The 27,760-nt window shown below is 41.8% G+C and overlaps 1 protein-coding gene and 1 long non-coding RNA gene across 2 annotated transcripts in view; one reads left to right on the plus strand and one right to left on the minus strand.

Moving 5' to 3' along the window:
- SYNE2 (spectrin repeat containing nuclear envelope protein 2) overlaps nucleotides 1–27,760 on the plus strand; it is a 158,916-nt gene that overhangs the window by 83,437 nt on the left and 47,719 nt on the right. The window contains exons 65-89 of the mRNA XM_053980791.1: nucleotides 832–951; nucleotides 1,732–1,839; nucleotides 3,070–3,282; nucleotides 4,954–5,121; nucleotides 6,121–6,240; nucleotides 7,189–7,301; nucleotides 7,938–8,079; nucleotides 8,967–9,098; nucleotides 9,687–9,839; nucleotides 10,092–10,301; nucleotides 11,445–11,546; nucleotides 12,553–12,672; nucleotides 12,830–13,030; nucleotides 13,389–13,562; nucleotides 14,147–14,278; nucleotides 15,944–16,140; nucleotides 16,360–16,492; nucleotides 17,142–17,324; nucleotides 17,772–17,918; nucleotides 19,509–19,685; nucleotides 20,868–21,023; nucleotides 22,344–22,493; nucleotides 24,853–25,029; nucleotides 26,205–26,338; nucleotides 26,788–26,992. Of these exons, the coding sequence (XP_053836766.1) occupies nucleotides 832–951; nucleotides 1,732–1,839; nucleotides 3,070–3,282; nucleotides 4,954–5,121; nucleotides 6,121–6,240; nucleotides 7,189–7,301; nucleotides 7,938–8,079; nucleotides 8,967–9,098; nucleotides 9,687–9,839; nucleotides 10,092–10,301; nucleotides 11,445–11,546; nucleotides 12,553–12,672; nucleotides 12,830–13,030; nucleotides 13,389–13,562; nucleotides 14,147–14,278; nucleotides 15,944–16,140; nucleotides 16,360–16,492; nucleotides 17,142–17,324; nucleotides 17,772–17,918; nucleotides 19,509–19,685; nucleotides 20,868–21,023; nucleotides 22,344–22,493; nucleotides 24,853–25,029; nucleotides 26,205–26,338; nucleotides 26,788–26,992 (3,867 nt within the window). The remainder of the gene's footprint in view (nucleotides 1–831; nucleotides 952–1,731; nucleotides 1,840–3,069; nucleotides 3,283–4,953; nucleotides 5,122–6,120; nucleotides 6,241–7,188; nucleotides 7,302–7,937; nucleotides 8,080–8,966; nucleotides 9,099–9,686; nucleotides 9,840–10,091; nucleotides 10,302–11,444; nucleotides 11,547–12,552; nucleotides 12,673–12,829; nucleotides 13,031–13,388; nucleotides 13,563–14,146; nucleotides 14,279–15,943; nucleotides 16,141–16,359; nucleotides 16,493–17,141; nucleotides 17,325–17,771; nucleotides 17,919–19,508; nucleotides 19,686–20,867; nucleotides 21,024–22,343; nucleotides 22,494–24,852; nucleotides 25,030–26,204; nucleotides 26,339–26,787; nucleotides 26,993–27,760) is intronic.
- LOC128809082 (uncharacterized) lies at nucleotides 264–3,145 on the minus strand. The gene is made up of 3 exons (XR_008437598.1): nucleotides 3,042–3,145; nucleotides 1,893–2,041; nucleotides 264–527 (listed from the first exon to the last, which is right to left on the minus strand). It is a non-coding gene; the product is annotated as an uncharacterized LOC128809082 (long non-coding RNA).

Genomic DNA, 27,760 nt, shown 5'->3' on the forward strand with positions numbered 1-27,760 from the left:
GTACCAATATTCCAGTGCAGTATTACACAGCACCTTGTTCTGTGAGATGTGATCCTGCTTTTGGTGGGATTGCCTATTTAGTAATGCCCCCTTTGTGGAAGTGTTAATGACAAAATATGGCCTTAAATACCAATGTTTCCATGTGGAGGTGGATTTCAGAAAGAATTAGCCTCTGAAATGCCAAAACAGAAAATAAAATTTATTTGTATTGAACTTAAGAAAAAGAGAATGTGATTAGACTACTGGGAGTGAAGTTAGGATAGAGGAGGAGATTTCTGGGAGATTGGGAGGAACTGGGAGACACTTCCCTACAGGTTGCTCTGAATCTTGTGGGCAGTCTAAATGCCTGGGGCAACTGCAAGGAGCAAAGCTAATTGCTTTTGGAAAATAACTCCGTGGCAAGACAGTGCAAAGAAGTCCAAGCAGCCTGGAGAGCTTATGCCTCACTATTGATCCAAGCACTTCAGTTTCAGGGTTTCTCACTCTGCACCTTCACTGCTGCAATTTTCTTTACATGTAGGACTTCTCTGGGGACAGGACAGGAGAAAGAAAGGGTTGTTGGTTTGTTTGAGGTTTTTTTAATATTGTAAAAAATGAGAATATTCTACAGTCTCTAGAGAACATTATCAGTGTCATCCAGGTGCCATTCATCTTGCAGCAGGGCTGTAGAGCAAGAAGAGAGGTGGGATTTGGGAAACACAAATATGAATAGATAAACAAGGCAGAAATAGAGCAAAGTGTTAGGAGAAGTTTGCAGTGCTCTACATTGTCTGGAGGACTATCTGAGCACCCTGGTCACAAGCTAAAGCTGAGCTCTTACTGCTTTCAAAGGGAAGTACAGCCACAGAGAAAGATGCAAGCTTTTGGCCTTCAGAAAGGGATGATGAAAGGCTCAAGGAAGACAGTGCGACCTCCTGGTCTTCTGGTACCTTGTCAGATGGCATTGTTCAGGTAATGCACTCGGGTTTATCTCTCTGGAGGTGGGAACTCACCTTTGTGGGAAAGATCTGCACATGTCCTAAGTATTGCTGAAGCCTGCACTGCAAGAGAAGTGTAAGAATGCAGGACTAGGTGGCCATATTCATAGCTTCCATCTCACACTAAATTTTGCCATTTAGACTCTCTTTTTCTGTTTTACATATTGGTTGGACTCAGTGACTTTGATGGTATTTTCCAATCCAAATGATTCAATGATTCTAATTCCTTTTAGCTTCGCAAAACCCCCAAGGGTAGAAATGCACATTTAGGAGCAGCAACTTGTTTGACTGATTCCTAAAAAGGTTCTAAAAATGTGGGGGGTGATTTGATTTGTGGAAGAGGTTCTCTTTGTGCATGAGAAAATCAGTGTGTGGGACACCCAATCAGGTACAGTTTTGGTGTATTCTGTTCTGCTCTTCATGGTGCCTCAGTAATCTTGTGACAGCTGCAATTGTTTGTTTCTGTACATCAGTGCCACAGGCATAACAAAACTGCTCTCTGTGAGTATTCTTGGGCCAGGACCACAGTAGGTTGAGTGGTTGCTGCTCTTTCAGGCTTCTCTAGCACCACAAGGCAGTGGAACATGGAATCAGAAAGTCATTTAGGTTGGAAAAGACCTTTAAGATTGAGTCCAGCCATAAACCAAACTCTGCCAGGTCCACCACTAAATCACATCCCAAAGTGTCTCATCTCCACTACTGCACATCTGTATGGAAATAAGAAATATTTCCAGTGTTGCCTCTCTCTCTCCAGGATGAGGATGTTATAACTGAATCACACAGTAAACATGATGGAGAAACATCTCTGCAAACTTTGGAGGGCACTGAAGGTCCTGGCACAGGCGATGGCAGTCTGGCTATGGTGAGTTTGCAGGCCTGAGCAAGGTGACCTCCTGAGTGAGGTGTGTGACCTACCTAGTGGGCAGAGGCACTGCTCCATTGTGGTTTTGCTGCTGGAGTTTGCTGCAGTATGATGTGGTGGGACACCTGCAACCCTTTGTGGGCCTCTTCCTATTGGTGCTCTGGGTGATAAATTTTCAATTGCTCCTTGAAAGTGGAATTTTCTAGGGAAAAAAATGGAGTATTTTCAGCAAGGAAGCTGCTGTCATTCATACAGGCATGAATGGAAGGGTTTGAGGGGTTGGAACTAGATGACCATTAAAGGCTCCTTCCTAGCCAAACTATTTTATCATTCTGTAATTATTATCATTCTGTAATCATTCCAACTATCACACTGATAGTTGGAACAATGCATTTTGGTTCTCTTTTTCTTTTTTTTTTTTCTGCCAAATCTCATTTTAATATGAATCTTGTGCACTAGCACTGGCCATCTCAGTTGCCTGAATGTGTGCTCTGGAGCCATGGGAGCACTCAGGTAGTTCTGTTCTTGTGGTGTTGTGCTTCATTTACTTACTAAGTACCAATATTTGCATGTGTGGAGGCATATACAGACCTTTGCAGCCTTCCAAGTCACTGCTCTTTATCTCCAAGTACTTTGGACTTTCATTATGGACAAGTGCAATGCAATATTGCTTCTTTCAAGAACTGTGTTTAGGAAGAATCGCACCAGATGTCCTTAAAAAGACACCATTTTTTTTTACTGTATCACCTAGAGCCTGAGTAAAGCATATTTAACTGTTGGAACTGAACACACAAGTAGCTTGTAAGCGTTGTCCAAGAGCTTGTTTTGCAGCTTCCAACTGCATTGCTTCTGTGTGTAACTCCCACAGAAAAACATCTCTCCTCAGGGGAGAACAGGTTAATGGTGAGTCATCACTCCCTGTGTGCTCAGGTATAGCTGCTGTGCTCAGGTAGATCCCTGCAGATGCAAATTGCTGCCTGGAAACCTGTTACACCAGATCTTGGCTCACCTGCCTGCTGAGTTTCCCTTTCTCTCTTTTTTCCTTCTTGGTTTGTGGTTCACCCCCCCCACCCCCTCAAGGCTGGGAACGCAGCGACAGAGTTGTTTTGGGGTTTGTTGTTTCCACACTCTGTGAGTGTGGAAGTTAATCATCTCTCACTGCTGAGGGGAGGGGAGGGAAATGACAAAACCAGGTGGCTCACCAGGCTGCTTTGATGTGCTTTGCTCCAGAGCCACCGGCCGCCTCCAGTGCCCAACGCCGCCCTGGGCCCGCAGACAGCGCTGGATGGAGGCAGGCCTGAGCCAGAATCCATCCTCCTGCTGTGCCAGGCCCAGGTGGCAGAGCTGGAGCAATGGCTGGCCAACACTAAAATGTCCCTGGGCTCAGCCCCTCAGACCCCCCAAAGGCAGCAGATGGTGGAGCTGCAGCTTGCTGATTGCCAGGTAAGGAGGTGACACTGCTGCCATCCCCTTCCCTGGGCTGTGCCTGCTCCTCTCTCCTACCTCAGCAGCTCCCTCACCCTGTGCACAGAACAGGTGACTGACTGCTTGTCTTCAGCTCTGCCACGGTTTGGTTAAAATACCTGGTTTTTGAGTTGGGATCTGTTTGCCTCCAGGGGATTTAGATAGAATTCTGGAGTATATGTAAAGCTTTGGTTTGATTTGGATTATTTTCAAAACCATGGCCGAGTGGAGTTTGAATCATCTATTAAAAGGGAGTTTTTCATTGGTCCTGATCATGATAAATCAGCTAGAAACAAAAGAGTATTTTTTTTTTCTTTTGACATTTTCACTTTCTGCTTGTCAGATTTCAAGGACTGGTCTAAGAATCCTTCCACACTGCTAAGTTCTACTTTTTCAGTTTTCAGTTTTTTCCATAAACTACCAGCACAGAAAAATAGTGGCTTTCCCCCTGCCCTCAGTGAGCAGTGGTGATGTTTGGACCTACTGCTGTGCATCTAGGGCAGCCTCTTGCCCCCATGGCAGCAGAACAAATGGAGTGGGTGGTACCTGTTGGTGAAAATGGGAGGAGGAAAACAGAACTGGCACAAGGGGCTGGGTGGGAGGGAGCCCTGGCATGCAGCATGTGCAGATTAAAACAGGGCTGAGGTTCCCTGTGGTGCCAGTCTGCTTCAGGCATTGAGCCTACCTAGAGCAACAAATTTCACTCACAATACCAAAATGTCCCCATTTTAAATTACTGGGAGATATCACCAGCTGTTTTGTTGTTGTTTTGGGTGGTTGTTTTTAATTGGAGTGCCTCTGGGTTTGGGCTGTGATTCAGCCAAGTGCTCAGGTGCTGAACTCTGTTGGAATTAGGATCCCGAGTGCTCCTAAGCGGCTGGCTGTGCCTGGATCCTGTCAGTATAGGCAGCTCCAGCTGGTGAAAACAAGCAGGCTGAATTCCTGTCAGCTTCAAACAATCTGGCTCAATGTTAGGACATGAGCTTGGGCAGGGGAAGAGGGTTCTCTAGTCAAGATCTACATAGAAAAATACACACAGAATGGAAGAGAAACAGTCTCTAGATAAGGGTGTATGATGTAAAGCAATTAATTTATTGCAGTTGATTACTTTGCAGTTGAGTCATGGTACTTTTCTCCATGCTCACCTTAAGAATGTGAGTTTAAAGTATGCAGGGATGGACTTTGATTCACAGCAGCTTGGATCAAAAGCAGATCCCAACAGTTTGCAATGGCCTGGCTGACACATGGAAACATTTGTGTGTTGTAGTTCAGAATCATTCCTCCCAAAGAGTGATGTGAGCTGTGTGTGCATTGCCTCTTTCTCCCCTGCTGAGGTGTGTTGTCTTCTTGGTTGCATTCAAATGGAGTCTGTCATTTCTGCTTTCCTCTTTTATTGATATCTGAGTTAAGATAACCTCCTGCAGATGCTCTTGTTTGAAACAGTTTTAAGACTAACTTTGCATAAAATTCATCTAATTGTCCAGGATAAAAAGACTGTATTGGAGAAAATCTAGGGGGATTGCAGCTATTTCTTTTTTTCCCTGCATGTTTCTCTTCAGACAGGGGAGGTGTGAGCATTGACTTCAGAATGTTGTCAGAAAAGGAATGCTGCACTTCTGAGAATAAGTAATTATCTGCTGTCCCTTCTAGGTGAGGTTATCAGAGATTGAACAAAAGGTCCTTTCTTTACTGGAAGATTGTGGAGATAGTGCAGACTACCAACGAAAGACTGAGGCTCTTTCCTTGAAGTTGAAGGAGGTGAAGTGCAATTTGGAAAATGTCCAGATGATGCTTCAAGACAAGCACAGTGAAGAGCAGGTAAAGCATATGAATGTTGTGCAGGGCACGAGTTGAGAGTCCTGGTGCTTTATTGGTCTATAGTTGCAGAAGAACAGAGGTCACTATGGGAAGCAAGGAAGGGAGAAATGTCAGAGTTGCCTTTATTCTATTTTACAGTGCTATATTTGTAGTTTGCAACAAGTACTTGTAGTTTGCAACAAGTAGTGGATTTTTAATGAGTCTCTGAAGAGCATCTTTTCTGCTTTAAGTGCTTGGTGACAGAGGTCAGCATTTTGCTATGAAAAAGGAAAAGGAAAAGGACTTAGGGTTTGGTTTGGTTTTAAATGCCTCAAAAAGGCCATGTTGTTTTTTATCTGTGACAGTATCAAAGCAGAGAGACCTTTTAGTAATTTTCTCTTTGAAGAATGCTTAAATGCAGTGATTCTGTCAGCTCTCCTGCACAGTCTTTGCTGAATTTTCCAGTGGGTGAGATGGTAACTCCTGGCTTCAGAGCTCATTCCCTCTCTGTTGTGTGGGGGATCATAGAAGCCCACCCGATGTGTTTGCTTAAGAGTAGCCACAGTCCCTCTGGTGTGAATTAGCACTGGTAAAGGTTTGTGTTGAAATACTTCTGTGAGCACAGACAGATTGAAAATCCATGTGCGTGACTGAATTTATAAGCATAAATTGCGCATGCCTGTATTTTGGTCAAACAAAAAGGAGGGAGGGTTAATATCACCTAGCTAGCAGGAAAGTATCACCATGCTAGCAGGAAAAGCAAAGAAAGCAAAGTAACAATTGGGGAAGACATGTTAGGACCTTGGCAGAATGTTAGAATGGTTAGGATGTTAAAACTTTCAGTAAATTCAACTGGACAAAAATGTTTGCAAAAGTAGCAGTTGTGTTTCATGTGCTGCTGATTCTGTGTGTGGTAAGTCCAAGGCAGCTCTGCTTTTGCCCTTTCCCCAGGCTGCACCTGTGGGGTTCTGCTCTCTTGTCAAGTCCAGAAGCCTTCCCACAATGGGTTTCTCTTTACAGGTTCCCAGCAGGGAGAGGATTGACCCAGAGCCCCTGGAGATCCTGCACTCCGATGGTTTGAGCACATCCCAGCTGCCCCTTGCCCAACAGCCTTGGCACAAGGGGTTCCAGCAGCCACAGGTAATGAATTCTCCTCCCATCCAGGGGCTGGGCTGCTCCACATCCCCTGTGGGCTGGGGGACAGCTGCTCTTACAACTGCTGCAGTTTTCCCTGTGGGAGCAGCTATGTCAAGGGTAGGTTTCAGCTGCCCATCTCCTCCAGGATTTCGGGAGTTTGTCAGGATGGAGAAAGGCCTCACCCCTAAAATCCCTTGTCCAAAAGTTTTAGTAATATCATAAAACTAGGAGATTGGAGGGGTGGGTGATGCCATCTAAATTCTTGTGAAACAAGGCAAGAGTTGTAGCTTTAAAACACTGATGTATTATGAAATCTCAATCTATACACTGATACTGTTTTTGAAGGTAAGTTTGAAACTAAAGTTTTATGAACATATTCCCATGGGCTAACTCACTGTGAGTTTTAAGGTTGTTGTTAACACAATATAAAAATCTTCTAATGTTCTGTGCTCTGCAAATTACTTCTATTTTGCTAACTGTAAATTAACTTTTGCCTTTTTCATTCTATTGGAAAAGAGCTGGAGAAAATGGTCCAGCTTGAGCTTCTAGAATTACTCATTTTTCACTCAACACTCTCCTTTTAACTAATGGGACTCAGACTCATATTTGAGCAAATCCCTATTTTCTCTTGCCTGTTTCTTTTGTAAGGATTGAAGTCAGTGGTGTTCAAATTTCCATATGCAATTTGTTTATGGTTGGGCTTTGCTTTTAAAACTTTAGCTCAGGTAGAAATATATTCCATAAAAATGCATGTTTGCAGAAAATGGTTTGTTCTGTAGATTCATGTTCATACATAAACTGCATTTTATTCTGACAGATGTAGTCTTACTTTCTTTGCTAAATGATTTTTCTTTCCTAAATGATTTCACATAAAATATGATTGAAAAAGCACAATCATCACTTCAGATTATTACAGTTCACATAACTGTTCATACTATTCTCTGTGCTCAGGACCTGAAATTAAAAGCAGCTGAGCAGAAAAGCCTCATTGACTTTATTGAGTCGTGCGTGGAAAAAATGCAGCCACAACTTGAGGACAACGTGACTCCAAAATCAGAATCCAGGTACAGAATAACATAATCAGTTACCAGATTCAGTGATGTAAAACTGCCTAAACCTGCTGGAGCCTTGCAGTGGCAACCCTGGTTCTGTTCTTTGGTTCTGTGTGCCTTTAGAAGAAAAATGGCAGAAGCTTGGGGCTTCAACACTCCAGAGAAATGGAGGCTCATTTATGTGACAGCCTCTGTGATACTGAGCTGACTCCAGAGCTCAGGATCTCACTGACAGGCAGGACTGACACCTGCCATGAGCTAAATCAGGCCTATCTGTAGGCAGGTTGGGTCCCTCTGTTCACAGCCATGGCTCTACAAATGCTCAGGCACACCCAGCCAGTGTAAAGGCAGCAGCTTTGAAAAAGGGAACATTGGGATCAGGCACCTTCCAGCACACAACCAGGACTTCCTACAGGACTGTGCTCCCCACGTAGTCATTTCAGAGGTAGAGGCTGCCAGCAGGCCCCTGGCATATTTCATGCAGAGGGGAAAGTCCAAGTTTATCAAGCTTGGATTAATAATCATACGTGCACTTGGTTTCACTTTGCTTTTGAGGCAGGAGCAAGAGAAACTAATCTTATACAAGAAAGCTATTGTTAGTTACTCTGCTTCAGTAATTGTCATTCTAATAATGTTTTCTCAATACAGCAATGGAGAATCTGACTCAAAGAGCAAGCAGGCTGATGCCACCTTAGCTCCAAAGGATCAAATGGGTAATAAATGGCAATATTTACAACAGGAACTCTCATCAAAGATGAAATCTCCTCTCTGCCAGCTTGTGGAACCTCAGGTTTGTATAAGTTCCATAAAACACTCTGAGCAATTAGTGTATTTTTCTGTGTCATAGTAGCATGGCTCTCCATCAGATAACTGAAATCTGCAAGGGCTCTCCAGAGGAGATGGTTAGAGCAGAGTGTTTTCATAATTGTCTTTTAATTTTACTTTGAGGTAAATCATGTCTCTGAAGTAGTGACTGCTAAGCACAGTGTAGGAGCACTTAGGTGAATCCCTGTGGTTAATTTTCAGAGTAGGTGTTACCTGCTTACTTTTTCCAAGAGCACTAAGGGAGTTATCCAGCAAGCTCACAGCTGATTCCCATGGATGGGGGCAAAATCTCAGTTCCCACACGTGAAAACATTTTGGTCAAAGCAAATCTCTGGCTTCAATTTTGTTCTGCCATTCACCATTGTGTTCTCTCATTCTCACACATAAAAAGCAGAGTTTGAGCTGTGTGTATGTTCTGAACAGACTGCAGACTTTTACTGTTTGGATAACACTGTAATTCCTTTTATTAACAGTTTTGTTCATGCTAAATTAGAATTATTAGATTTTCTGTCCTCTGAAATTGCTGGAATACGTGGAAGAATATCAGATATATAAAGGGATGAATGTAAGCTCTTCTTCAGGCAAGACTTACCCTGCAGTGGGCAGTAGGATTGCCTTAACCCAAACTACAGCTGTAGCCCATAAAGCTGGGAATCAGAGGCTCCTTTTATAGTCAAGCTCCCATAGCCTGCCCAATTTCTGCCAGTGAAAAGGGAGCCCTGCTATCCAGGTGCTTTGTATCAGTGCCTTGAATATTTTAATGCTTTTTGACAGGAGTGTTATTTTGTTGCCCATAGCCTGTCTTCATTTGAGCTGTTCTTCTAATTGCAGTGTTCTTTTTCCAAATGTTAGATCACAACGAAGATGAACGTGCTGCCTCGAGGCACATTCTCAGGTGCAGGAACCCCAACTGTGGAAGAGCTGAAAACTTACACTGTCCAGCTGGGAGACCTAAGCCAGGAAGCAAATGTAGTGCATGCACAGGTAAAAATGGCATGTCCTAAGCATTGCAAAAAAAAAAAAAAAAAAACCAAAAAAAAAAAACAGGGATTCTAGACACAGGACACTGTTTGGACACTGGAAAACAGCCAGTAATCCTATTATTGCAAATGGCATTCACTGTAGTGAGCTTTTGTGTTGGGTATGGACTGTAATGTAGAAATAGGTTGAGGATTTTGAAAGGAAACATTCCAGGTTCTCCACTATGATACTTCTGCCTTAGTCCGAAAGTTTGCTAGTGTGGGTAAAAATCCTCAAACTGTATAAAGCAAGGAGCCTGTGAATGGTTTCAGTGAGTCTGCAGGATTGGAGCTGACAAGACAAACTTCTTGTGCTCGTGCCTGAGATTAGAGATATGTAAGAGCACAGCCACTGTCCAGTACACAAAGGGTCATTGTCTCAGCTTTGACCTTGACAGCTCTGAATGTTACATGCATATATCCAAGTCTGTCTCTCAGTATTTCATTAATTCCATTTTAGTATTAGCTGAGCAAACCTCTAACCTTATATGAGAGAATGAATCTTAGCAATGCCTTGGGTGAAAGTACTGAAAACTGGCTTGCATTTACCCAGGATAATGTGGCAGAGGAAGTCTCTTCCAATTTGGACAGAAAGTTGTTTGAGTTGCTTCTGGCAATCAGCCGGTGTTTGAATAACATGGAGGAGATGCTGAACACCTCTGTGCTCTCCACTGAAGAGGCAGCTGTGCAGCAGGCTCTCTATGAGGTAACTGCCCCAAATCCTTCAGGGAGGGAGAAACCCCAGTGGATTTCTGTTACAGCAGAATATATATGGCCTGGTATTTCCTCTCTGTTCTCCTGGCATTATTCAGGAATAATGCTGCCAAACAATTTTGTATTGCACAGATTTGGGCCTGTTGCTTTTAACAATTATCAACTCGAGTCCTGCTGCCTCTTATAGGCAAGAGTCCTTGCACAGATCATTTTCACTCGTGTTGTTTTTCTTTCATCCCTTTAGACTCTGTCTGTGGAGCTGCAAAAACTTCATGCTGATCTGAGTGATAAAAAGGATGATCTTCTGAAGTCCATCAGCTGTGCTGGTGGGAGCACAGATGTGTTCTGCGAGTGCTTTAACAACTTGCAGGCACGGCTGGAACAAACTCAAGCTGCCACTGCTTCGAGGAGCAGCTCCATGAAAGCTGGGCTGGATCATAATAGCAATTACCTGGTACTCCACTGCCAAATGCACATCTTGTTTCACAGCATCTGTTAGGCTTGTCAGTGTTAATGCAGTTGGGTTACAGATGAGCAACCTCTAATGAGCTTACTTTTTTTTTTTTTTTTTCCTTTTCTCGCTACTTAAAACACTTGTCTTGGCCTCTCAAGAAGCAGATTAATTTTGCTGGTTACAGTGCTGTGTGCAGTGCTGACTGCCACAGAGGCCTGGATCACAGTAGAAAATTTGCATGCAGAAAGTATAGAGGTGACCTGGGATCCCATGCAGGCTGAGCTGCAGGCTGAAGCAAGTTTCTGTGTGTGGGGACTGGGCCAAGGGGGGTTTCATATATTCTTTCAGCTGCTGTGTCCTCAGGAGAGGCAGGCTTCCTCCTTCATGGTGCCATGCCTGACACTGGGCTATTTTTAGCCATGTGTTGTAGGTTGATTTGACCCCACTGTTCCTTTAGATTTTGTGCCGCAGAAGCCATAGTTGCACAAATTTTCCTTCTTTTGTTCTTTGATGGAAAAGCAGATTGTAAGAAGCTTTTCTTTACATTCTTGTGATGGGCTAAATCTAAAACTCTTGCTGGAAAATATTCAGATCAGTTTTTTAGTCTGAACTAAGGAAGGAAGAGTCTGGTCTTTGAAATACAGTTTGCAATGTCCAGTAGAACTCTAGTGTGCTCATCATCTGCAAGTCATCCTGGCCCTTTACTGCTGAATAATAAAGCAGTCCTTTTGAGGAACACTGGGATGTTGTCTCCAAACAGCCACAGAACTGGTCTTGCAATGTTTATGTATGCAGAATCCATAGAGCTCCATCAGTCCCCAGTAATGGGCTCATTTTCCCATTTTCAGAAGAGAATAATTTGATTCTCTTAACAGTTTCCCAGATTTTTACAGTCACAGAGAATCATTCTGACAGAGTAATCTGCTTCTTATATACTGCACAGACTCAGAATTACCTTTGTCCAATTATTGCTTTAAGCCCATAATATATATGCTTTATTTTGGTGTTTGTTTTTTGTTTGTTTGTTTAAGAAAAAAAAAATGCATTTACTTAGAGAATAATTTTGTTTGATGTGTAATTTTGTTTGGTCATTACTATACTCCTGTTAATGTGATATATTTCTGATGTTTGTTTCTTTTGCAGAATCAAACCAGGCTACTCTATGATCAGTTAACTGAGAAAAAAGCTGCTCTGCAACAATGCTTGAATGAACTACATGGACATAATGTGTCTGAACAGCTTCAGGTAATTTTATTTGAAGGAAATGAGAGTTTTTACAGCATTACCTATTATTTCCAGCCTTCTGCAATTTGTGAAGTTTCATAATTTCTAAAGTTTGATTCTAACTTAGGTTTTTGAAACGGGAAAAGGAGAGAGTTCAGTATTTGCCATATTCACCACCACCCCTTTTCCTTTTTTATTTTTTTAACTACACCCCAATCCATACTCAGGTGTAATTCCAGACATTTTAGTGGTTGGAGTGGAGGAACCAGTCTCTCCTCAACTTCCCAGAGCAAATACCCCCCATGCTATGGCAGGGAAGAAACAGAGCTACACGTTATACCTTTTCTTATGCCAAAGTATCTTTTCTTTGTGGGTCTCTGGTGTTTCTATCTTCTCCTGCAGCATTTATGAGCACTTTATCATATGGAATTTGACCAGTTAAGCTATTTTCTTTGACCTTTATTGAGATTAGCAGAAGATTAAAAATTAACAGACTGCATATCCTCCCCAGAATGGTCATTGGCCATTTACCTACTTATTACCAAAGCAGGGAGAGTGTTCTGAAGCTTTCTTGTTACAGGCTCATAACCTTGCTTAGAGGCATAATAAAATAAAAAAAAGGACTGGCTATATTCTGTTAGGTAACCACTCCTGGAAAAGGAATGCCAGAAGTACATAGCTTTCCTTCTTTCAGAGGGATCCTGTCTCAATCCCTGACTAGTTCTGATTCATAAGAAAAAACTGTTTTCTGAGTCTGTGATTCCTTTTAATGGCTGCTCTTGAATTGGTAAATGGAAAGGCATGTTGAATGTTGTCCTGAGACACAAGACCTGAATTCCCTTCCTGGCTGTGCTGTGTACACAGTAAGTTATGCCATGTTTTGTCCATTTAGTTTATAAGCTCATTGAATTTTCTGAAGTGCTAGCACAGGAGAGATCCAGCCACTGGATTCACTGCACTGCCAGTGATAATGGAAAGTTTATTGGAATGGAACTCCTCCTAACAGTTAATTTTGTCCTTTATCTAGAAAATTGGTGACTGTGTTGTGGAACTGCAAAACTTTGAAAACCAAGTAGCAAAATTGAGAGGCCATGGAGAAAGATTGCAGTTACCTGTCACATTAATCCAGGAAGCTTATAAATTAGAGGTAAGAGCACAGTAGAGTTTCCACTTACTCAGCAAGGTTTGATTCTTCTAAGCAATGCATTTGCAGCATCAAAAGGCTGGTGGCTATTTTGTATTCTGTGGGTTTGTGGGATTCATTTCTGTCCTTCATGGATCACTGCATGGTGTTTGCATTGTAGGATGTTCTGGATGACATGTGGGGGATTCTGAAAGCAAAGTATGTGGAGCTGAACTCCCCTGCCATCAGTGAAAGCCAGTATGAGGACTTGCTTCGTGGGTTTGCAGAGCTGGTAGCTATTGGAAGAGAGAAGGTGGCACAAGATCCAAAGCACCTTACAAAAAGCAGAGCAGCTCTGCAGTCTCACCTGAAAAATCACAAGGTATGAGGTGTTCATTACAGCACTGCTCAGGTCAGCACAGCAAGGAGCACTGTTTTCTGGGACTGGTTTCTCTCCAGTGTAGTGGAGGAGAGTGACTGCCTCATAGCAAAGGGGAGGGACTGGTGTATGTGCAGAGAACAAAGACAAGTTTTTCAGTAGACCAAAAGAGTACCAGTTTTGGTGATAAATTGCTATTTCTGCTTACCTCAGAACGCATAGCTGTGTAAGGAAAACACATTTTTCTTACAGTTATCCCAAAGGATTATTGTGTCCTGCCTATTACTTAAGCCTTAGAACTCCTGCTGTGGGAGTGTGATCTCTCTTAAAGAGCAAGCTGTAACTTGGTGGTTTCTTCCAGGATTTTTTCCACAACCTCATGACACGTATGGCTTACATGGAAGCGTTTTCCAAGAGAGTGAGTCCTTCTGTCCTGCAAAAGAGAGAGGAATTCTGGAGAGAGCTGGTGAATGAAGTCAAATTGCTGGAGCAGAAGGCCTGCCAGTATGGTATACACTTAGAGAGCCTGCTAAAGGTAATAAATCGAAAGATACCCAAGAATAAAACCTGGGGGGGAAGGAGAAAAGTTGCATCTGGGCAGCTCTTGTCCTACCAGTGATTCTTTGGCTAGTAGTTGTCCTTTCCTGATTCCACTGGACAGCAACAGTCTATTTATTACTTATTCTATGTGTGTCAGTAAACCAACTTTCTTCTTGAAAATCTCTGGAAGTGGACATTTCAACACATCACACTTTGACTCCTTGCTGTAATTTCTGAGTGTCTGGACTGACAGAAAAGCCCTTTAAGGCAGAAAAATATCAGCACCACTTTAAAATAAAACTTAAAAAATTTAACCAGTAATCTTAGGACATCCCTAGAGAATAAAAAATTGCCTACACCACTTTAAAATAAGAATCCTTAAAGATTTTGGAGCATGCTTAATTACTTCATCTGTGGTGAAATCATGTCTCATTTTGATATTTACCTATTATTCACTTATTTTTGTGTTATGTTTCATTAAAGCAAGAGCTGCTGATGCTAGAGAAGGCATTAAGGCTTGAGTCTGGTGTGTTATGCAAATGGATGTGTGCTGTGTTAACAATTCAATGTATTTTTTAGGATTGGATGGTATTTGATGAGGAATGCCTAGTTTTCAATAAGGAGTTAGAAGCACTTGCCTCTGCATTGCCTTCTGTCAGTTTGGTTGAAGAAACTGAAGAAAGATTAATGGAAAGGATTGCACTTCTAGAGGTATTTATGTGTTTGTCACTGCTTTTCTTTATGGATCAGTAGAACTGGCAAAAAATACTAGTTAGTATATGAGGAGGTGATGTGCAGGGCACTGCCTCATCTCCTCAGCTGTGTGTGGATGCAAGCTCAAAACTGACTTCTAAAAGTAGGAGAAGATTGGGCTGCTAATTTCACCCAGGGGCTACAAGTCCATTTTAGTGGGAGTAATGACTATAACTACTTTATAACTCAATCTTCAAAGGAAAGTATTTGGGATAAGATGGATGTTGGGCAGGCTCCATGGATCCCAAGGACAGCAAGAGCCTTGGAGTGATCATAGTGCCTCTTCTCTGTAATTCAGAAATTATTTTCATGCCACAGTATAAACCTATGGAAAAGGAGAATCAACCTAGTGTTTTCAAATATCTGAAAATACCAAATATTTGAACTCTTATTGCAACACTGGTTGCAGCTGCATCTTTATTTACAACCTCAGCTGCAGCTGGAAATATTTTATCCACATTTTAAACACATTTAAATATAAGGATATGAAAGCAGCATTTGTGGTTATTTTGTAAAATTAAGAAGAAAGGTTTTCAGTAACCTTAGTGATGTATTTTCAGAGAGTGCTCTGCATTCCTCACAGGTCTGACCTTTCTCAGTCTTCAGAGGACATCCTCTGTTTCAATTTTTTTAATTAATAAGTGTTTAATAATAGCAAATTAATGGGTGTTCAATAAATGATTAATGAATGTTTAATAAAGGAAAAAAGTATATAATGATTTAATGTAGTTGACTGCAGGAAAAATATCACTGGACATTTCCAGGAAAAAAAATCTGAGCTATAGTAAAGCCATTGTAATAAATCAGCTGTGGATGTTTACAGTCAGAGTGGCCCTCTGGTGCTTGTGATTCCCGAGACAAGAGATATGCAAAATTTGAACAGCCATTGATATGAAGTTGCCTGGTTTTCCTTGGCTTTTTGAATTCTTCACTAGCTTTTCACTCTTAAGTCTTTATTTGTCTTTAAAGACTTGAGAAACAAAGCCATAAAGCTTTAGAAGATGTTTGGTGCAGGGTGAAACTGTGAAGTTTCACATTTTCAAAAACAGAGCAGAATAAAATTCTCTAGGCGTTAATTCCTGTGAGAGAAATACCAGAAATACCCCAGAAATACCTTTGTTTTTTATTTAATGACTTCACTGTCCACTCTTCATTTCTCCCTGCCACCATTATTCAATCATTAGCCCAGCTCTTTCCTTCAAAACAGTGGTAACTTTTTTTAAAAATAGGATAGAGCCTGAAGGAGGAACAATAACTTTCAGGAGCATGGGAAGACAATAATTTTATGGTGGAAGCAATCATATGTTTGGACAGTGTAGCCAGATCTGATAGAGAGTGTTTGTCCATTGCCTGAAGTCTTCAGGTGTCAGAAAAGCCCATCAAATCATAACACAGTCATTCTGACATTGTATAAAAGTATGTTGAGATTTGTCTCGACCTACACAGAGGAAACAAACAAACCCACAGAAACCTATGTCCCTTTTGCATGTAATGAATTACAGATTCCTTTCATTTGGAAAATAAAATACATTACAGAGGAAATTATTAAGAAGTTAGAACACGTGATATGTGCTTTCTGTCTTTATAATGTTACTGTTTTGCAAACTTCCCATATTCTTACAGACAATCAAAAGCAGTGTTGATGAAAAGCATGCCAGGCTGTACCAGATGGTGAAAGAAGGGAAGAAATTGCTGACTGCTGTGAACTGTCCAGAAATAAGAAGCCAGATGGGGAAGCTAGAAGAGCAGTGGTTGTCTTTAACCAAAAAAGTTGGCCATGAGCTACACCGACTTCAAACATTACTGAAACTCCTGGTCAGGTGGGTCTAACACAAAAAAACAGTTTGAAGTATCAGCTACACATTAGCTTGTGATATTTTTTTAATAGATGACAGCTGAAGCCATGCTTCTGCAGGGTTATGCAGCAGCAGAGGTGCCAGAATAGCACGTGCCTTCTCACAGGGAAGACAACTTGGAGGGTGAGAAATGTATCCCAGACTCGGCTAGATATGTGTTTCTGTGTTTTGTTTCTCCTGTAGCTACAACAGAGACTCAGAAGAATTGATGAAATGGTTGGATTCTGCTCAGCAGAGAATGAATTTTTGGAAGGAGCAGTCTCTCAATGTGTCACAAGATCTTGCCACCATCAGGGACAACATCAGCAGTTTGTTTGTAAGTCATTTCTGCTGCCAGGTTTAGATTAGACATTGTGAATTCTGGTGAAAACGACCCTTCTGAGAGGTTTCTTTTGTTTGCCATGCCCTTGAGCCACCCACATAAATACAGCACTGAATGGCTGTGTGTCCCAAAGCCACTCAACAACTGAACCTGGAGTGTGGGCTCAGGGTACAGGAGAATGAAGGTGGTGAGCCAAAGTCTTTAACTTTGGAAGGAAAGAGAAACATGCTGCATTGCATTTCATGTCTTTTCCTGCTCTCCTTGGATGGCTAGCCAGGAGGATCAGCCCCAGTGTGAGGCCAGACAGAGGGAACAGTGCACAGAGGGAAAGCAAAGGATCATGAAGGCTGACTGGTAGATTTGAGCTGGCCAGAGGTCTGAGGACTGGGGTTGCTCCCTGGACCTCTGTGTGAAGTGGGGCTCAGGATATTCCCAGTCTCTGTAGGAACAAAATTCATCATTGTATATCAAGATGGGCAAAAAAATGCTTTATCTGCCAGAACATGTTGAGCTTAGGTTTTCTGAAGTTTGCATTCTTGATAAACTCTGTTGAGTCATTTCATCCTGTGAAAATATGGCTTGTCTTCGTTTCAGGAGATACAGAAATATTTACCCTCTCTTAAATTTCTCCTGTGCACCCCAGACATTTTCTAAGGAAGTTGATGAAAAATCTTCCCTGAAGTCATCAGTGGTGAGCACTGCCACCCAGCTCCTCCACGTGAAGCAAGCTGATACTGCAGCACTTAGGTCATCCTTGGCAAAGTTTGAGCAAAAATGGGGAGAACTGATTACACAGCTCCCAGTCATCCAAGAAAGTCTTCACCAGGTGAGTGAGAAACTCTGCTGCCATCTCTCAGTTCAAGCTAAATAATTATGTTAAAATGCTGCTGCTTGGATTCAGTTGACTTTTTCTGAATTAGCTGTGCCGTGCTTTCAGAATAACCTCAATATTATACTGCAGTTTAAATATTGCTGTGTTCCTCCTGGGCTATATATTTACATATATACTTATGTTTATTATCTTTATGATTTGGCATGGGAGGGTGTTACTTAAAATTAGAAAGAATTACTCAAAATTAGAAAGAATTCTATTTCAGATTCATAAATTCTAGAACTGAAGTCATTTGCCCCTCTGGAGCACCGGGCTCACTTTCAAGTTCATGCCCCAATAATGCGATTATAGTGCCTGAGCCTTTCTAAAAACAGAAATGCCATTTTCCTTGGTATTTCTAACAAGTAGAGTGTAGAGGATTCATTATGTGCTTTACCTCAGCTTCAGATGGAAAAGATTTCATCACGGGAAGCTATTGCTGAACTAATGGCCTGGCTGGACCATGTAGAACAGCAGCAGGAGCGTGAGGAGCCAATAAATTCACAACACAGTGCTGCCCAGGTCAAGACCCTCCTTCAGAAGTACAAGGTAAATGGGAGACTGAGTCCAGGCCTGCTGTGAAAAGGATGGAAGCAGCCTACAGGCACTGTCATATCCTTCCCCTTGCTCTCAAGAGGGTTCCTCAGTCTGAAACGTGTTGTAACATCCTCCTTTATAAAACCTTTATGCTTCCATGACACACAAACCACTGCCTGTTCTGCAATACAGCTACTGCCTGCTGGGCTGTAATCTCCTTTTCTCATGCTGCCCCATCTGTCTCATTTGTTCTCGCTCTTGCATTTAGATGATAAAATGTGATGAGCAGGAAAGCTTTCCTTCCTTAGGAAGACAGACTCTGCGTTTGTACTGTGTTCTAGTCTATATTTTTAACAAGGAATACCTCCTCATGGAGCTCCATAACCTGAATCCATTTAACTGGAGAACAGGGGGTTTGAATATTATGTGTCATCAAAAGAAATAACCTGCTAGGAAAGAGGGACAAGATTAACATCCCTGCGAGAGAGAGGCTGCAGCAGACTCTTGGCGCTGTTCAGATGTTGGAGCACGAGTGGCAGAGGCTGATTGCTCCAGCCACAGGGAGGATTCAAGCTGTGTACTCCAGAGATGCCAGGGAGCCCAGCCTCAGGGCATGAATCCCCACAGAACCCTGTTTTGCTGTGCCCCTGCTCAGGGCTCAGAGAGCCTGACAGTTCTCAGTCTGCAGCTGCAGCTCGCAGCCACTTTGGTGCTGCATGTAAGGCAAGTGCCAATGCAAACATTTCTTTCCAATGCCTTGGTATAGCACATATATAACATATTGATCTGTATCAGTTGGGTTTGGCATCTGGGACATGTAGGTGAGGTGCTGTTCTTAACACGTTGGATATTTAGAGGTGGGTTTGTAGGTGTATCTTTTGCACTTGTCAGCAAAGTGGGGCTGAGTGTGCTGAGAAGAAAGCTGGGATGATGGTCACAAATTCCTAGAGGGAAGCAGCTGTGGTTACTGTGGTATTCCTTGGTGACTTTTCTGGGCACTACTGGATAAATATGGAGCCCTTTCCTACTTTCTTCTAATACCCTCTGAAATAAAAAGACATTCCTTTATATTTTCACTTTGCATGTAGTTTCTCACTTACCTCTCTGCGCAAGAGATGCTGATAATGGAGGACACTTTTTCCTCCCAGATATTCTGATCTTCTATTCTGATAACAGATGTTTTGTTAAAAGGAGTAGAAGCTCATGCTGCATTTGCCTGTGAGTTGCAGGAGTGTGGGAAAGCCTTGGTCTTGGGCCCATGGCAGTATGATGGTTTTGTCCAATGGATTAAGTACAGCGTCTGGTACCCTGGGTTTTATTCCCTGCTCCAACTCTGTTCTGTTTTTACCTTGACTACCCACATAATGATAGAGATTATCTGCAGAAATTTCAGTGGATGGAAACAGCTACACATACAGAATGGTAAAATTTGAGAATTATTCCTACAGACAAGTCTCTTTCAGAAGAATATTTTAGGTCATGATTCAAACAAAGCTGTCAATGTCCCACTGCCACAGCTTGAAGCATCGTTGGAACCATTCAGGTTGAAACTACATAACTGATTGGTTTATGTTTTTGTTCTTTCTTGTTCATTTCCATCAGGAATACATGATGGAAATGAACTTTAAGCAGTGGATGGTAGATTTTGTTAACCAGTCCCTGCTGCAGATGAGCACCTGTGACGTGGAGAGCAAGCGCTATGAAAGGACAGAGTTTGCTGAGTGCCTGGGTGAGATGAACCTGCGGTGGCACCGGCTGCAGGCAGCCCTCAACAGAAAGGTTGGATTGACTTCCCATGGCTTTCTCTCTTACAGCTCTGATTTTGCCTGTGCCACTGCTCTGTATTAGGGATATATTAAGCTGCCAGCAGTTTTCCTGTTGTAGCAGTTGGATTTGTGAAAACAGCAATTATTAAGTCATTATTAAGACACATGAGCCTTCTGGACAAGGCACAGCAGGGATCAGTTCCCAGCCCTGCTCCAGCCCTCTTGGGTCCTTTGAAATGGGTTCCTCTGCTGGTGGCCTCCTCCTGCAGTAGTTAACTATGCTTTCCCAATGGAGTTCTTTGAAGGTCAGCAGCTGATAGAGTCAAGTCTACATGCAGAATTTTCCTATCAGCACATAATCTTGTTTCTCTGGAGAAAATCTGTTTCAGGCAATGCCTCAGAATTATTCTATTCTAGTGAGGCTAGAAATAATCCATGCATCCAGAATTAGATGCTGCTGCTTATGTGCCCCAATGACCAGAAAAGCTGGTGTGACTCATGATATGGAAAAGACATGGGGAAGCTTAGAATCCCAAAATGTAGCCATGAGGCTGCTGGAATGAATCCCTCTACCAACACATTTCTCTTTCATCTCTGTGTCTCAATTTATACAGCTTTGGGAGGAGCTGGCCATTCTGAATCCAGAGACAAAGACTTCTGGTCAGATGAAAAATTGCCGATGTTTTTTAGTTCAGAAAGTCTTCCAGAAACATTTTTAAGTGGAAATTTTATTTCCCTTACAATTGAAAATTTCCATGATGAAATTTCAGTTTTGTTGGGGAAGAGGTTATCTTTTCTAACCATTTTCAGGAAATTCAATTCCAGGGTTTAATGGATCCTCAGGGCCAAGATTGAAGATAGGAAACTTGAGGTCCCTGTCTTATTAGTAGCCTTGTTGGTGGGTTTTACTGAGAATGAGACTTTCAGACTCCATATGAATGTGTCCTCATAGCCCAGGGTCCCCCAACTAGTCAGGTCTCCCAGCTCCAGAACACACACTGCCTTGTTTCTTCCAAAGGAAAAGATCAGATCCTAAAGAGCCTGCAAAACTTCTTAGGTTTTCCTTTCAAAATATTTTCTCTAAAGAGTATTTTCAGTATAGATTTTGTAATCTCAGATTTTGTCATGGAAGGCAAAGCCCTGTTTCTGCCCACTTGTAGGTTTAAGTAAGTTAAAACATTTCTGTAACTTTCAGATACAAGACCTGGAACACATTTTGGAGGATATTACCGAGAATGAGAGCAAAGCCCAGACTCTGCACAACTGGCTGGAAGCTCAGAGTGATCGACTGAGATCCTTACAGACCCCAGCAAGTCTGACCTCTGCACAGAACACCTTAGATGATTGCAAGGTAAAGCATGACTTGAGTGGTATTACTGTAAAAGCCCTATTTAGCACACTTTGCTGAATCCAGACTAAGGAACTGCACAGATTTCAATAGAAAGCAATGTAAAGGAAGTTACATTTCCCAGAAGAATTCTCCAGTGTCATTTTAATTAAAGCATGTTGCATTCAGGTGATAAAGAGCCAGAACCACTTTTAGTGTGAGTGGCTGTTCTGTGTTTTTTTTCCACCAATTGAAGATGCATCTGCTGTTTCTTCATGGTATTTGAAGTGTTGTGCAGCAATATTGTATTCTGAGATACTTCCAATAGAAGTAGCTCTCAGTTCAGCACAGCCATGGCAGAAATTATCAATTCCATTAGTTTGAAGAGCTCTGTGATGGAAGTGTCATGGAAACTACTCAGTCCCATTTGAAGAAATAGCAACCCTCTCTACTTCTGCCCTAGACTGTAGTGTAGTCTCTCTGCAGCAGCCTCAAGGATCTGGGTGTCCTTTGTTTTGTTTTTCTAGGCATCAGATCCCTCAAAATAATACAAGTGGCAGCCAGCAAATAATTGGTTCCTGTTACTGACAATCTGCTGTTCTCATTCAGTACAGTGTTCCCTTTCTATTTTTTAAAAAAGAATATTTGTTCTTTCATTGCCATGGTTACATCTCTCTCTTGTAGTAGGCTGCTTTTATTGTCTGGAGTGCTCTGTTGCATCTCTGAAATGTGTGGAGGGGCCAGAAGGGAAGAAAGGCGCAAAGGTAGCTTGGACTAAACACTCACCTGCTTAGAGCAACACACAGTGCTAGGATACAGGTGGCTAAAATGTTTCATTAAAATTCATTTGGTCAATAAAAATGAGGTCCAAATTTTAAAATGTTTTCGGGTTGATCAGTGAGAGGTGAAAATAGGTCATGGTTTTAAGTGTAGCATTATAGGAAAATGCTGTGGCCCACTGTGAATATGGATAGTTTCTCATATTGTAAAGAGCTCCCTGCTGAGCTTTCCCCAGCATGTCAAGACTCTCATAATCTTGCTGGTTATGCTGAGGAAGGAGTCCCAGATATCTCCATTCATTGGAGATTGTTTTCACTTAATTTCACTGGAATTTCTGCCATGGCAGTCCCTCTGAGTAAAGGGACAAACTGAAAATAACTTTCTAAAAGTTTTTAGGATGTCAGGGACTTGCCTATTCCTGTCTTTTTTTTTTTGCATGACTGAAAAGTTGCACAAAATTGGTTTTAAAGAGGAAAGGTTTAATCTAAGCTACTCACACAGAAGTTTTTCTCTATGGTCTTATTAAAAGATCTTACTTATATATTTTTTTTTTCCATTACTTAGGAGCTAGAAAATCAACTCACAGTTAAATCCAAAACTCTTGATGAGCTCAAACAGAGTTTGGCTTCGGATGGTAGTGCAGAACAAACCCCAGAAGCTCAGTCTCTGAGGATAGCTGAGCTGTGTGAAATGAAGGACAGCATTGTAAACCAGGTAAAAGCCTTGCTTGTGTTCAGGTTTCCTCCACTGCATGTTCTGACCACCAATGTCATTAATCTTCTTCGTGAGATGGCAGGAGCTGGTACAAAAAAGATGCAAAGTGTTCCTTACTCTTTACCTTCCTAGAATTCCATTTTAAGTCTTACTGTAAAGTAAATTAATGTATTTCCAAAGTTGAGAGAGAAAAATTAGTCTGATCTTGAAGCAGTTTGAGTACAAAGGGAGGAGGAACAGATCCCCATCTGCAGCTTAAGAAGATAAAAACACCACTATTTTTCTGTCAAGCTGCAAATGGAAACCTTAAACTCTTTTACTTGATCTCCTTCCCTTTCATACCCTGCTCTTTCTCCCCTGTAGTGCTACTGGGGGAAGCTGCCTACTCTGGCTCTGTTCTCACTGCAGCTTTTCCACCTCCCAGTTATTTTTTCATCCACACACCAGGGTGGCTTTTGCCATCCTCAAATCCTGTGTAGTTTCCAGTTGCTTCAAGGAGAGTCTGGCAAATTGGTTTCCCATGCAAACTGACTCCCCAGCAGTTTGTATTTATAGTCATAATATCTTTATAATTGGAGCTGATTTTTTTTTTATGTGGATGTAATTGATAGGTGCAGGAGAGATAATAATGAGTACATTTATAGATTTAAATTTGTGATAATAAATAACCATGTACTGTAGAGAATTATACATGATGGACTTGTGTTTCTAGTTAAGATTGCTTTACACTTTTTATTACAGATTCCTTGCCTTTTTTTCCTCAGAACTTTGTGAAACCTAAAACCTTTTGCTTGAACTCTTCCACAGGAGATGTTGATCCAGTATTGATCTGCTGATTCTTGGTTTAGGTTTCAGCAGAAAGGATGTGACTGTTTCTTACCAAGAAAGCAGGAAAATTTATGTTTATGTAAATGATGAAAGTTGTTCCATCTGATGTATAGCTGGGGATAGAAATTGGCAGGATTGACAGCCTGGTGCTTTTTTCCTTACAGTCACCATAGGTCATGTTAATTTTGAGGATTTTGTGACTAAACTACCAAACTTGCAAACTGCAGGATGTTCTTGGGGCTGAGCTGTCTATGTGTGCAGTGAAACAGTGAGTGCAGGTTCTTTCCCATGGGTGACTGCTCACATCAGAGCCAGGCAGAGATTTCTAATACAGGGCTAAGGAGATGTAATACCTTGATTAAATTGTCTGTGGGTTGAGCTCAAGCCTGTGAGTCTGCGGCCCTGAGACATTTCCCGGGAACGATGACTTTCCATCTTCCTCGTGTGGGCAGTAATTAGCTACAGGCTACAAAAAGCAATTAGAGATTCCTCCCACCTGTACCATGATTCAAAAGAGAATAGGGATGATTAATCCACCAGCCTGTATGTGCCTGAAACTCGGGTACTGGGATAAAATTATCTCTGCAGTGTATTTAGGGTGAACTATGGTGTGGACATTTTTTCATCTTCCATTTTGTGCCTGCGTAGTCAGAACCAAAATCTGGCATCTGGCTTTTGTCAGGTCTCGTAGAGACATGGTTGTTTGCTTGGTTTTCATGCTTTTCTCCAAGCATGACTCAAAATAGGTATTGAGCTAGGTGAATGTTTTATCTAACCCAGGACATGCCTTATGTACTTCCCTGAAACAGAAGGATAAAAATGATTGAAGGAGGACTGTGTTTTTGTGTTTGCAGTGTCTAGGAACCTGTGCAAATGGAAGCCATCCCTGCCCCTTGCAGATTAGACAACTGTAATAATGAAAGGGACAGAAAATAAAGCAGATATCCATCATTAATGAAAGGGATAGAAAATAAAGGGAGTAGCAATCATTTAATTTTGTATGAATATCCTGAACTTGCTAGCCTGGGGTCCAGTGGGCCTGCATTATTATAGCACAATGGCATAAGAGGGATGACAGCTCTCAGAGTATTGCAGTAGTGGCTTCTTCCATGCAAACCAATTTCTGTTCAAATTGTCCTTGAAAGGAAACTTGATCTCTGGATCAAACTATCTGCTCCCTAAGAAGATTAAGGCTTTCAACTTCCTCCCACTTCAGGTTGATTTTGGCAGGAAGGAATAAGCAGTTCATTATTTCAGTACTTCCTGGGGTGTTCTTGCAGAATAATGCCACCTTGAACTCCAGTGAAACTTTGATTTCCAAGCAAATTCTTATACTTCACTCTAGATATGGTTTACTGCTTTTTTTGAAGCCTGCAAAATTCCTTACCAAGTAGTAAAATACTTCAACTTGGCTAATTCTTGTGGATTGTCATGGATTGAGCGTTGAGTTTATAGATTTCTAAATCAATTTAAAGGTGATTTATATGTCAGCACTACCCAAGAAATATTAACAAAAACGGTTTGTCTGCAGGTTGCACAGCTAAAGGCCTCAATGGAGTCAATACTGGAGCAGTGGAGAGCATATGATGAAATTTATGCAGAAATCAGCTTGATGACAACAAGATATTTGTACTGCATAGACCAGTGCAAACCTTCTGAGGAAGAAGCTTCATTGGAAGCTTTGAAAAAACAGGTCAAAACTCTCCAGGTAAAGTTGTCTTATTTCTGTCCTTTCTTCTTTGCCTTTAGGCAAACAATCTCCACTGAAAAAAAGACCGAAAAATTATCTGAGCAACTTTTTCTTTATTATAATGACACTGAAGTTAGTGCAATATTACTGATTTTTTTATCTCCAGAGGCACCTAGACTTCCTATTTTATGTAGTGCATAAATTCAACTTGAGTGCAGTTTAGGTACAAGGTTCAAGAAGAAAGCCCACCAAATCCTCGTGCTCCCTTGTGCCTTGTATTGATGGCATTTCTGCTTGCTCCAGCACCAGTCCAACTATTCTGTCACCCTCCAGGGAGCTGGAGTCTCCTGCACAGCCTCTGAATGAGTCAGAATGCCAGACATAAATGCTCTGGATCCTGCTGCTGCTCTGCTTGGCTGCTATGGAATCCAAGTGGAGCATCTGGATTAGGCAGTTAGGCTGGCCCTGGGTCTGGGCATTTCACAGCTCTGGCTAAAATCCCCTTTCCTGGCTTTAAATGAGTGTTGAAAGGCTGTGCAAGCACTCCATGTTTTCCTGTAAATAAGGCCTGATTTGGTTTTTTTTTTTTGAGTTGTATCAGAAGTGGTGCAGGACAGACTGAGGCTGTGAATGCTGGGTATGGGACTGTTGGCAGTAAACTCTGCACGAGTGCTTTCTACCCTCACCTGGGCTCATGTTATAAATAAAAGGAGCTGGTCACCTTCTCATCTCCTTCCTTCAATCACCCAGTTTACTTTTAACCTGGAGCAGTTCACAGATATGCTATAATTGCCTATATCAGGAGGGGGAACTTGCAGCTGAGGGCAGGAGGTGTCAAACCAACTTCACTGCCAATAGAAACAGTGGCTTAAAATAAAAGCATTCTTGGTTTCTAGCAAATTCATTTATTCAGTTCAGAGGTGTGAGCTTGCTAAATGAACTTTTTCTTTAAAAGTCAGTAAATTATCTCAGTTTAAAATAGACCTCCTGAATGATTTTTTTTTCCTAACTTGGACCATTTCACCTCTCTTAGCTTCCTAATTTTTAAGAACAGGTGTTACATTTTCTGCAAAAATTTTAATCTGTGCTACAGAAGTATGGCATTATTGCTGCCCTATCCCTGCCAATCTGTAGGGGAAGTTACAATTAAGTCATTTATTCCCCACAATTAATTGTAATAATCCATTCTGCAGGCTCTTCAAGATGAATCAGAGAACAGTGAAGAAAGTTGGGCCAAGCTCCAGGCTGCTGCCAGTAACCTGAAGAAGAACTGCTCCCCCTCCTTTGCAGAGATTATTGACCAGAAGTGCACTGAGGCACACACTAGGTAAGCCTGCAAAATCAGACCCCAGTTATTAGTATTTAAAAAACCCAAGTTGTTGAGGCAGGACTTGAACATCTGTCAGATTTTCAAATCTATAGTAATGCATCTCACCTATCTAAGGGCATCTATGTGAGGAATAGAACCACAGAATCATGGAATGCTTTGGGTTGGAAGGGACCTTAAAGATCATCCAGTTTCAACCCCCCTGCCATGAAAAGGGGCACCTTCCACCAGACCAGGTTTCTCCCAGCCCCATCCATCCTTGAACACTTCCAGGGATGGGGAACTTGTGTCTTTTACCTGCATGCTTGTCGTGTGATGGGTCCCACAGCATCAACTGTGGCTTTCAGCAACAAGGGTGTTGATGCAAAGCAACTCCCACAGGAATCCTATGCCAAACCATATTCTGCAGGAGAACCTAGTGGGAAAACAATCTTTTGATATTTTGGCAGGTGGAACTCAGTAAATGAAGACATCACAGATGAGCTGCGGGCAGCACAGGCAGCTGTGCAGCTCTGGGAGCCCTTTGATGCTTTGTGCACTGAGACAGCAGCCAAGTTACAGCAGTACAGCCAGCAATGTGCTCAGCTCTTGGATGCTCACCTGCCTGAGGAGAACACCATAGAAACCCTGGAGCAGAGGATACAGGAAATGAAGGTACATGATTAAGTTTCTGCTGCCAGGTACAAACCAAGATTTATTTTTGAGAAACAAGGCAAAAGAATACCAACAATCCAGTCAGTAGAAAAGATAAAATCTGGGGGTTTCTTCCATGGAATAAACATTTGTATTTCCTTTAAGCACTTTGACCAGAGACCAAACCAGAGTTAGTGTATGGTGAGAAAAGAGCAGACCTGAGTCATATTCCATCTCTGACCCTTTCTGCTATACACAAAAGATCAGGCCTGTGTTGGAAGGAATCACTGAAAGAAAAATTATTTACCTTATGGAGCACTGCTTGGGAGGAGGAATAATGTCTACAAGAACAACAGCTGAGGGAAAGAAGAGCAGTTTTCCCAAGCACAGGATCATCCTGAACTCTTCCACAGCCTTCAAATTGTTTTTAATTGGATTTGATACTGTGTTTTGTTCTGGTGTGATGAGTCCACAGATTCCTAAGCTCATTAGATTATTCTAAATGTTTTTGACTTTAGGCAAATAAAATCTCATGCTGAAACCACATGGTACATTGGACTCTCAGGCAGTAAAGCTGTCATTAGATTCTGACATTTTTGGTTTCTTCAGACTATGATAAAGAAAGAAATATAATAATCTACTAAGAAATATAATAATCCTTATGTCAGGACAGAGCAGTGATTCATTGTGCTTTATGAATCTCTAGCCACGAATTGGAAGAAGTCCAGAGTATTCCATTTTGCATGTGGCCTTCAATAAGAAACTTTACATTACAGGGGAGGGCACTCA

The sequence above is a fragment of the Vidua macroura genome, chromosome 6 (assembly GCF_024509145.1).
Source record: "Vidua macroura isolate BioBank_ID:100142 chromosome 6, ASM2450914v1, whole genome shotgun sequence".
NCBI classification, from domain to species: Eukaryota; Metazoa; Chordata; class Aves; order Passeriformes; family Viduidae; genus Vidua; species Vidua macroura.